This window comes from Nanorana parkeri, unplaced genomic scaffold (genome assembly GCF_000935625.1).
Source record: "Nanorana parkeri isolate BGI_ZX_2015 unplaced genomic scaffold, ASM93562v1 scaffold203, whole genome shotgun sequence".
NCBI lineage: Eukaryota > Metazoa > Chordata > Amphibia > Anura > Dicroglossidae > Nanorana > Nanorana parkeri.
Genome location: NW_017306471.1, coordinates 1734730 through 1746482, shown reverse-complemented (window position 1 = coordinate 1746482; position 11753 = coordinate 1734730). Strand labels below are relative to the sequence as shown.

At 42.9% G+C, this 11753-nt stretch overlaps 1 protein-coding gene across 2 annotated transcripts in view; it reads right to left on the bottom strand.

Annotated features, from left to right (window-relative positions):
- NDST1 (N-deacetylase and N-sulfotransferase 1) overlaps positions 1-11753 on the bottom strand; it is a 59427-nt gene that overhangs the window by 4279 nt on the left and 43395 nt on the right. Inside the window, exons 8-11 of one of the 2 annotated variants that reach the window (XM_018555592.1) lie at positions 9911-10007; positions 5460-5583; positions 4637-4811; positions 2642-2812 (exon numbers count right to left, since the gene is read on the bottom strand). In XM_018555592.1, coding sequence (XP_018411094.1) covers positions 2642-2812; positions 4637-4811; positions 5460-5583; positions 9911-10007 — 567 coding nt within the window. The remainder of the gene's footprint in view (positions 1-2641; positions 2813-4636; positions 4812-5459; positions 5584-9910; positions 10008-11753) is intronic. The other variant, XM_018555594.1, reaches the window with a different exon arrangement.

Genomic DNA, 11753 nt, shown 5'->3' with positions numbered 1-11753 from the left:
TCACACTGACTGCTTCCTCAGGAGGTCATCTAAGTATCCCACAATGGGAATGCAGCAGGGCAAAGTACTGGGGCCAGCACCTTGGTGACTACCTGACATGCATACAAGAGGCCAAAGGGCAGGGACATGACCTGGTAGTGCAGGGACTCCACAGCAGTGTCGGAATCGCTGATTCACTGGAAAGATGGGTACATGTAGGTAAGCATCTTCAATGTCCACAAAAGCTCGAAAGTCTCCATTGTGAAGGGAGTTGGTGACAAATTCGGTAGATTCCATGCAAAATTGCAGACTCAAATGAAAACAGTCAGAGCTTTAGGTTTCAGAATGGGGCATATGCCCCCTCTGGGCTTCAGAAAAGTTAACAGGTTGGAGTAAGACCCTGAAACTGTTTTGCCACAGCAACTGGGGCATCAACACCTGGATCCAGAAGACCTGAAAGGGCTCAATGAAGATCTGCTAGTCTGTGCGGTAACACAAGAAGGTTGGAGGTGAGAAACTGAAGAGGGAACAAGGAGTGAAACTCCAGTCTGTAGCTATACCACATTCTGCAACAATATGTGTGAGATGCAAGCTGAGATGTTTGATTTCATTTAAGAGATTTTGACCAGTCAGACATGGTTTGACAAAGTAAGGTCACAGCCAGAATCGGATGAAGGGAAGGACGCAGTCTGAAAGGACTGGTCTAACAGCCAGCCAGGATTGTGGTCCTGTGACTATAACTCTGTTATTTTAGATCCCTAGACAAAACTAGCACTTAACCCTTGCAGTGCGGAAGTAGCCCCAATGCAAGGGTTAAACTTTGATTTATCCAGAGTTCTTCTTTAACTTGTAGGACCCTATGGAGCCCTGATAGAGCCACTCTTATGAGCGAGCTCTGGAATACATGCAGCCATTGCCTGTGCTGGACATGCAGAGGAAGTCCAGATGAAAAAAAACTATGACTTCCTGTTGGGCGTACATGCATGACTGCACTAGGAATGATGGATCATGCCGTTCCAAGGAGATTTATCAAGAGACTTTTGTTTACATTCAAAGAGCTCACTCTTTGTCCAGACATTTGGTAAAGCTGCACAGAGTAAGCTCGATGCTGCACCAGTAAAATGTGAGTGGCATTGTCATTATTATGTCAAGAGGGATGTACTTCTAATAAAAAAGCTGTGGCTTTAGTACTACTCTAAAGACAGGCATGCCCTCTACCATATAGTAGGTGATTTGTTTAGGCGGGACACTACTGGTTCCACAATAGGAATAAACCACTTCTTATAACATATTAGGATATTAGGACCCATAGAGAAATAGTTAGAAAAGCAGATGCAACAGGAAAGTCTTTGTGCCCTTAAGAGTTTTAAATAGCCCAAGCACTGTTTGATGCAACAAGCTAGTCCTCTGGTTTCAGAGCGGTCTGCACTGCATTAATAAAAGCCCTGTCTAGAATCAGACCTGTTGCGATCGCATGGCAATAAAGCAACATATACGCTAAGGGTAAAAGGCTGCTGATAGGCGAGTGTCGGAAGGCTGGAGCTTACTAAAGTCACTGGTGGGCAGAAACAGATCCAAGTTCGACATAGCTCTTCAAAAGCAGGAGTAGCAGCGGGGAGATATTTCCTCAATGCGGTATGACAGAAAATAGAGCAGGGAGTGAGTGCATGACACTCCACCCAGAGGACAATGTCAGCATGAGGCCCACAGTGTTATAGTCTTCCATGCAAAAACCATCTGAAATGGGGAATAAAGTTGCCCAACAGCCTAAATAACTGAGGTAGCATCTGGTGCTCAGCCTGACCTTCCCATTCAATAAGTGAGTCTTTAGAGTCAGGAAAAGCACAGAGGGAATACCAGCAGCTCTGGAACTGGAAAGCATTCCACAGCTAGGCTGACTGTGCCAGAGAGCTGGAATTGAGGAGACAGAGCTGCAGCCGTGATGTAGAGAAGAAAATGAAGAGGACAAAAGGTGGACAGCAGAATAACCCACAGGTTAAGGACTTCTTCCTGCGTCCCTCAGTGGACAAGAAAGAAATACTGTTTTCACTCATTGCTACTGATCTTCTACAACCCCCTTCAGCCACTTCCTGTCTACATGCACTTGCTCTAGTGTTGGCTGCACAATGTTGCTCCGGATTCAGGTTTAGGACAAAAGACAAAAGTGGACCGTGCCAGGGCAATGTGTGTTAGCCTGGCTGCTTGCAGTCTCCACCAGAAGTGCATGCGACAGGGTAGCAATGCAGGAGTAGAAAAGGGGGATAGTTATCACTCCATAACAGGTAGTGCCTGCAGAAGAATTTTAACTAAAGCTGTATTTTTTAAAATTTTATTTATTACAGTTATGTCTTTAAACTTAGAGATTTTTGTGATTGTGTTTAGATTTACTGTATTAGTCCATCACCAGGTCAAAGTGATAGTCTACCATGGGGGGCTCTAAACAGATATGATAAGCACATACATTGTACTGGCAGGCATCACCAACAGCAGCTGGATAAAATCCATTCTCGGCAGGCTTTTTGTCCTGCATATATTGAAAGGATTGTTTTTGACTGAGGCGTATCTTCAAATTCCCAAACAGTGAACAATATTATTTCTTTTGTGAAATAAATTGCTCATGAAAAAGTACATATTAAATGTAATGGATGATGGCATCAGTCACCTGGTTAGCGTGAAAGTGGTTTAGCCAGCGTTCGATATGAGTGGAGTACCATCCTGGGACAAGGCACCTGTTCTGTAGAGCTCTTAACTTTGAAGGAGCATCAGGCCCAGCAGTAATGACTTCTTGGAAGGTGTATTTCAGGGCCACGGGGTCATCATGGGCTCTCTGGTGCTAAAAAGAAAAAATAATGTTAATGGGCTGATCTTAAAATAAAACACACAATGTTTTTGTGGGTTACGTTTTCTTTGTTTAGGGGCTCATACTAAATAGGCGTTGTGGAAAAACAAAAAAAACTTGTTAAAGCTTGTCAATGCCTTTTTACAGTAGGATGGAGTCACACCAGATGTGTTGGGGCTGCACTGCCCGCTTTGTCCAGTGCAGCCCTAACACTAGACAAGGCAATTTGCCTTGTTTCTAATGGGCTCAGTTCACACCACTATCTTATGGTGGTGTGCGCTGAAAAAAGTACTGCATGCATCCACCCCTCTGTGCCCAAAGAACTTAATGAAATGCCACTTGTGACTTTACAATAAAGCTTTAAAAACCCCAAAACAAAAAAATGTGCATCAGGGTTGGCGCACTAGCACTGTGCCTGCCAATGCACACTGGTAGCTGTGTGTTGTAGTGCAACTGCTAGTGTGGATCGGCCCTAATAAAGTCTGGGCCTGCCAATGCAAAAAGGCTGGAAATATCACAGGTGGAACAGTTGTGTGTAATCGTTTTTTCCTGAATTTGCTAAAGATAAAAAAATGCAGGGAAATGATACCAGTATGTAGTCCTAAAGCAAAAAATTACCACTACAATCTGGCGTCCTGTCACAAAAAAATGACCACTGCACCCCATCACCCTGTCACATAGAAAAAAATGCCCACTACACATATCACAAAGGAATGACCACTGAACCCCATCACCTACCACAAAAAAACTAAACAAAAGATCATTGCACCCAGTCACCCTGTCTTTTGCCACCATTCCCCTGAACCCCTGAATAGAGTGAAATTGGACAAATGGAACTGCCTCAAAAGGAGGCTACCATCAGACCTAAGATTTCCACGGAAGCAGAAAGTCAAACGACTCCTGGACTAGGGAGTTTAAATCTGAGATTGGAGGCTGTAAACTTTCTCTTGCAGAAGGAACACTCTGGCCTGTGCCTAGAATCACACATGTTGCAACTGCGCAGCAGTCAGGCAACATATAGGTTTAAGGTAAAAGTCTTCAGGTACTCATGAAACCTGACAGCAGGTAGTGAGGGTCAGATGGCTGGCAGTGACTAGACACTCTACGTGGGCCCTTCCATGTGGCATGAGCAGCAACGGGGAAGATGCTTCCTCAATGCCGCATGGCAAGAAAGAAAGCATGGAGCACGCAAGCAACACTCCCCCCAGCAGATTACATCAGTGTTCAGTCCCATTGCATTAACCCCTTCTGCAGCAAAACTAGCAGGACAGGGAATAAATGTAAACAACTAGGAAAGTAAATGAGACCTGATGGGCCCAATAACTATGTAAGTCTTCAGAGACAGGTCAAATGCTAAAGCAATATCAACAGCTCCAGACCTGGAAACTGCCCCATGAGGAACCCAGTGCCTCTAGCAGCAATGTAGAAAAGATTCTTGATTGAAGAAAAAAAAATGTAAGAAAATCTTTTGCCAGATTACAGCACGTTTGGCCCTATAGCCTTTAACGGAAAGACGCAACACAAGCATTTTGCACATTTCTGTGCATGTTTTTGCGAGCGTATGTCCATTCAAAGCAATGTATTTAAATCTGCTCGCTAAAATGTACAAAATGCACTAAACACGCCAGGCGACACACTAAACAAAACACTTGCTAATATGCGCAAACAAGCTAACGCAGAGGTGTGAACAGAGTGTCAAGCAGATATATAAATAATATTGAAAAAAGGAGAAATAACATTGTGGGTCTACACTTTTGTAATCAGGAAATTAAAAAAGAAACTTGCAATAGCCATCGAACAAACAGACATATAGATTACCTGATACCATGAATAAGCGCGGTCTGCAGGATTAATAAGTATGGTGAGGAGTTTGGCTTTAGGAAGCAATGCAGCCACGCGCCTGGGAACTACTTCTGAATCAAAGTAGTTGGCACTCTTCTCAAAGTACAAGTCTGAAGTGGTGTTGGATGGAATGGGGAAAAACTCCATATACCTGGAAAAACAAATACACATAATACGTGCTGTTTGATTTAGCATGACAGTCCATTATCTCACACTTTGAGCTAGTAATACTGACAGATAGAGAATCTTTTTTAACTTTTGCCACACATATTGCAGAGTCTTTAAAGGGATAAAACACAGGAAAATGTGTATGTATTGCAGAGACAGCATGTTTCTGTTTTTTTGTATTTTGTCTTGACATACGCTTTAAGGTTGCATGCAGTTTTAGATGTAATGTAAAATCGCTTTACCTATTCACATATACTCCCTCAGACCTAGTGTTTGCTTGGTGGGGGTAATAACTATGTGCCAAGTGGGGGTAATAACTATGTGCCAAGTGGGGGTAATAACTATGTGCCACCCCAATCCAAGACAATCCTAGGCAAGATCTTATAGCAATCAATCTAGGCCCCATTCACCTCAAAGCCACTTACCCCTCAAAAGGCACAAGTGTTTTCATGTGATTCAATGTGAATTTTGGCATGCTTTGGTCTGTGTTTTTCTGCATTTTAATACACTCGAGAATCCAGCAAAAGGTTACAGGCACATATGTGTTTTTATAATGTTTCAATGCTAATGGAGCCTCAACTACACTGTTTTATTAACAGCTCCTGACAACAGCAAAAAAGAGGCAACATACCAGTCAATCCCCTTGTGGTAATTCTGTCCATTGAAGAACTGGATCTCCTCAAAGGTCTCAGAACTAGGGTAGTTACTGCTCAGGTCTGGGTGCATTCCTAGGAAGAGGTATAATGCAGTGGTTCCTGGAAATGCAGATGGTCACAATATGACTTAATACTGTAATCCCCATAATGTGAACATCACCAGAATGACAAACACAAATATGATTATGGTTAAATAAATTGCTGATAAGAAGAATTCTGAAGAAGGGTCTACTGACTTTACACGGAAGTCAGATAAAGAGGCTTGATTTGATTACCATCAGGCACTCGTGTCTGCTGGTGGTCACATAAACAATATTGAACATTCCCATGTAATAAAGAGTGGCATGCATATTCTGGTGCAGTCTTATCTTGGGATACAACAGTGACCTGGGTACAGCTGGCCATACACTGCTCGAATTTCTTCTGAATCCTGCTGTATTGGCTGAAATTTGAGCTGTGGGTGGCCCTGTCAGCACCACCTGGCTTGACAAAAGTTGATTTTTCAACCAACTTTTTTAAGTAGCTAGGTGGAAAATTGTTGGCTGTGCAGGGACTGCATTCAATCAGATGCAGTCACTGTTCAAGTATTCAGCAGCTGCGTGTCCCGTCGGCTGATGAATACCATCCTGTGGTGCTGAAATCTAAAGGTGCATGGCTTTCTAACTTGTTTGATTGTTATTTTTTCCAGAGAATTCTTGTTCAGCTATGTCTTCAGGCAACCGAACAGAGACATACATGGTATGGCCAAAAGTTTGCTGACACCTGACCATCAAACCTACCTATATGATCAAAAGTATGTGGACAACTCCAAGTTACAGAGTTCAAAGGCTTCCAGTGACTGTTACTGTTAATTCTGTAACATACAAAGACATTTTAGACAACTGTGCGCTTCCAACATTTTAACAGCACTTTAGGAAAGGCCTTTTTCATAACTGTGCCTCAGTGTACCAAGCTACCTCTATAAAGACACAGATTAATGACTTTGGTGTGGAGTACCTCAAGTGGTCTGCATAGAGCCCCGACTTTACCTCTAATGAAAATCTTTTAGATGAACTTGAAATCTGATTGCGAGCCAGGTCTTCCGGTTAAACATCAGTACCTGATCTTACAAATGCTCTTTCGGCTGAATGGGCACAAATTCCCACAGGCACACTCCACAATCTTGTGGAAAGCCTTTCCGGAGGAGTGAAGGCAGTTGTAACCACAAAGGAAGAGGCAACTCCATATTAATGCCCTTGGTTTGGAAATGGCATATTAGGGATTTAAGAAATCGACCTAAAAACTTGCTCTCTTACACATACAGATCAATCAACCGGTCTACAAATGTATGACCTAGAGAACATCCTTCTTTAAAGCATAAAAGAATGTAGGATGCCGGCATTAAACAAATAATACAAAGAAGCTGCCTTGGATTTAACAAAAAGGAACATCCCCTGCTTAAAGGAGAACTATGACATGAGTGATTTCCACTCATCTCATAGTTCTAAGCCGACCTGTGACAATGAGACTGTCACAGGTCGGCTCAGTAGAACGGGAGGTGAGGGAACACATACCGGGTTCCCTCACCTCTCGATCCTGTCACGGCTCTCTGCCGTGACAGGGGGAGGGGCTGCATTCCCCTCTTACCGATCCGATCTGCCAGCGCTGACTGGCGGAACGGACGGGGGAGGGGGCGGGTACAGCTGGCTCTGCCTCTAGATAGGCAGAGCCAGCTGTCACTCACGCAGCTGGGCGGATCCCGTCAAAAGAGTCGTGATCCGTCCCGGCTGCGGCGTCTCAGTATACCGCGAGCTGTAGCTTGCGGTATACTGAGCTTAGGGTAACGGGAGGACGCTAGTTTGTGTCCTCCTGTTACCCTTTGGAGAACTATGGGGAAAAACACTGACCCCATAGTTCTCCTTTAAAGCACATCAAAATTTAACAATAGGGATGGTTTAAAAGAACTGGAAACTGTCTGTGTCACAAGTACAAAAATTCTATTTTCTTTCATGTCAATTGAGAGACACAGGAAGTCTTTCACCTTTGGGATGTCCAAAAAGCAGTCCAACTGAAGGTTGGGCAGCACAGCAAACATATGCTAACAGACCCATGAAAACAACAGAAAACCAGGGAAGCCTGCAGCTTAAAAAGAATGTCCTTACGCCCAAAGTTTGCATGAGATGAGGCCTCATGGTCCTTCTGGTAGAACCAAGAACAGAAAACCAGAAGAGCAGCCTAGCAAATCTGAGAAACAGTGGCCTGGTGCCAAAACCCAAGAAACACACAATCTAGTAGTGTGTACCTTGACAGGAAAGGGTGGAACTCGACCCTTGAGACTCAGAAGCTTGGATCATGGTCTGTCTGAGCCACTGAGAAATGGTGGAAAGAGAAGTCTGTAAACCCTTATGAGGGCCATCCAGTCTTCCTGAAAGAAGCAGTGGCTGACAGATAAACTCTCCCAGCCCAAACTACATCCAGACAATGAAGAGAAATTTATATTGGGGTGAACAAGGAATCGCACAGAGGAAAGGAAGAAAGATGCCTATGTAGGACTACAAAAAGTTCCCCAAGATAAGGCCGTCAATTCAGAGACTCGCCACTTGTAGAGGTTATGACTACAAGGAGCATCACCTTATAGGCAAGCATGGAGAGAGGAATGTGTTTAATGGGTTTAAATCGCAATTTCTAAAGCACAGAACCAGATTTAGAGCCTACTGAGTAACGGGAGAAGGAACAGGGGGAGCCAAATGGGAGACTCCCTGTCCAATGGTCTTAAATCAAGGAATGAGAGGCCAACAGTCTCTGAAACAAGACAGAAAGAGCAGAAACCGGACCCTTGTTGTCTCCTAGGGTGGAAACCCCAAGATATATGAAGATAAACCTTGAGAGAAGTAGACTTTCTAGTTTTTAACATTGTAAGGATCACCAATTCAGAGGAACTTCTGTCCCTCAGAGCCTGGGCTTCAACAGCCAACCTGTTAAAACCAGTGGCCATGAAGAGCCCATGAAGCATCTGCTAGGAGCCTTCCCAGGTCCACATCTGCCTGGACCCATCTGGGACAATAAGAATCACTGAAATTCCCTCTGGCTCGAAGAAGATGAGGAAGAAATTTCAGGGGAGGCATAGATCAAAGTGTACTAATCCCACAGAGCCACCAGAGTATCCACTGCTAGAGAATCCCTCTACCTGGAGACAAACCTGTCCAGTTTGTTGTGGAATATAGAGGCCAGAAGGTTCACATCTAGCATCTACCTGCTGTGACACAGGCCTATTAGAGACTACTTTCCTGGGCCCCGAGGTTGCTGACTGAGTAAGCCCGTCTGCCAATTGCCCAAGCCTGGGATGTACATGGCCGACAAAGCTAAAAAGTTGAGTTCTAACTAGCACAGGATTTTATATTCCTCTCTTGCTGTGACAAGACTTCTGGTTCTTCCCTGATGGTTAATGTGTACCACTGCTGTGGATTTGTCCATTTGAATCTAGACCGGATGACCCTGCAGCAGGATGGTTAAATGAGACAAAGTTCCAGGATATTGATTGGAAGATGAGAAAGGGTGTCCATGCTCCTGGGACACAGCAAAAACTGAGGCATGCTGGTGGTAGGAGGGGTTACCCTGGTCTGGCATACAGTTTCTTGTTTGCCAGTGTCCAATTCTCCAGAAGGCAGCAGTATAACCTGAAGATGAAAGACTCAATGGACAAAAAAGAAATATTCATTATTTTGGTTTCTGCTAGTTTAATTGTTTATTTCTAGCACATTAGTTCTTTCTGCGCTGTTAATACACTTTTATTTTTTTTTTAAGTATTTTATTTCTGCATCCTTTATAATGCTTAGCGGAATATCAAATGTGGTGTCTGTAATTTTTAAGCGAGCTGTGGAAAGCCCAATTGTGGATGTATTGATTTGCTAAGGTGTCTCATGTAACAATTTCCCAGTCTCTGATGGTCTCCTGGAACATGTTCTTAGTCTCCAATCACTCCAGTGGCATGCCTGCAGTCTTTGACCATCTACTGTAGTATATCTGCATCTCTGACAGTTTTCTGTAGCATGATATACACTAAATATTATGTGTGGCCCTTTGATGATGTCAAACAGTCTTACACATAACAAGCATTCATTGCAGCTGCCACACTTCGCAGCAGCTGTGCCAACCAATCAAGGGCCTCGCATTCATTTTGGTTCATGGTCAGTCTAGAAGTCTCTTCTTTTCCCACATTATTTTCACCCACCTCCTTACATCCTAAACTAATCCTGGCTCCTGCTGTGCACACACCACATCCTGTATTATTCTCAGTTTCCTCTCTTTTCATACTCTGTATCAAGTAGTAATCCTTCCTCTCTGCCTCCTCTGGAAAGCCCTGACTAATGATCCCCCTTCTCAAGGGACAAATATAACACAGCACACTACAAGGTGTTACAGGCTTGTACATACAACATCAGAATACCTGTTTTCTGAGGTCCGATTATAAGCAATTTGGGAAAACGATCACATGTCTTCTCCTTAGACCAAATGTCTTTATGCCGTTTATCCTCACAAGGATCCTGTAGGAACGTAATAATTTGGTTACTGTAGTATAAATCACAGAAACGTATTTCACTTGGGGAAGAAGAAAAGTTGACCACACTGATTAATGGAGTCACTGGCCAGCAAGTCATTTCCTTACCTCATTCTGTGTTCTAATCTAGTTTACTATGGGAAGAGATGATTGAGGTCTGCAGAGAGAGTAACCCCTCACCTTCCCTTAGGACTTGGATTGCAGCAGGCTTGGCTGCTCTTCAAGTCCCAATCATTGTAAGAAAGCCAAGTGGTCACAGAGAATAAAATGTATGCACAGAGCACACTGGGATGTATAGGAGGCTATTACTGCCAAGTCACATTCAATATATAAAACAGCAGGTAACATTAGGTGAAGTCTGCAAGTGAATGGCTAATGCTAAAAAGAGCAGCAAGACATTTGAGGTAGCATTTCATCAAATCACTGGGAGATAGAGACGTATAATTTATACAGGAATTTTATCCCTTTACGTTAGGCCAAAACTAAAATTTAGGTTTAGTGGAGTTTAAAGCTAAACTGCAGGAAACAGATCAATACACAATTAAACAGATGTTTGGAGGCTGTTTAACTTGATTTGTAATTCTGTAGATTTACACAACCAGATTGGTGAGCTGACTTTATTCCACTGCAGTTAGGCAATACACTTAGGTCATCTCACCATTAGTCAGTCTGTGACTGGGCAGTGAATGAACAAACTGATGAGGTTGTCTCTCTCTTTCCCTCTGTCAGTATGTTCCTTAACAGCACATGTGTATACATCAGAGTCTGACAGGTTCCAAGTGCTGGCCTTGCTGCACATAGGATTGCAAAAGGCCAATAACAAATCAAATTCAGATATTTACACTAGTTGTTTTGAATGACACACTTTACAATGTATTGAATACTTAAATAAATTAATTGATGTATTTTTTTCTGCCTACGTGGAGTCCAGTTATGTTCTGGTAAAAACAAACCTTGACATTATACTGAATACAGAACATTAAATATACAGAATATTGGCAAGTAATTCCACCAAAAAAGCCTTAGTTAGGGAAACAGAAAACATGGTAAATTCCTTAGCTCCCAATAACCTGAATCAGGACATTTTCTAACATTCTCAGCTTAAAGTGGACTTTGCATTTTAATGAATAAGCAATAATGAATAAACTGTAGGATGTAAAAAAAACAAAAAAAAAAACTTACCTTACATCCCAGCTTTCCACCGTTTCAGGTAGGCACCGGTGATGTCACTAGGCCTCACTGTAGGATTGAGAAAAAATTAGGATACCAAATTGCAACAGAACACGGTCCAGCACTGTGCAGGAATGCATTCTTGTGGGATTTGGGATCCTTATTTTTCCCAGGACCTTGCAAGAAATTCCAGTGATGTCACACTTGCCTTGACAAGCTGGGATGTAAGGCGAGTATTTTTTTTTTACAATTTTTTCCTAATTTTTTATATTACTTTCAATTAGCATTTTTTATTCAGGGAGGGGGCTGTAGTATAAGCAGACCCTGTATTTCCATTCAAGCCTTAAAAGAGCAGTCAGATTTTCTTGGCATGAGATTTTGCAATTAGCAGATCGTGGCAAAGGCCGTAAGTAATATATTAAAACAGAGTTCACCTAATCCTGCTAATCGTTAACTCTTGGGTGGCATTTTACTTTAAACGCACATTACTTAGATGCAGCAGTTTTAAGCAATCGATATTTCTAAGTGCATGTACTGGTGGCGGTGTCAGTACACCTGCTGT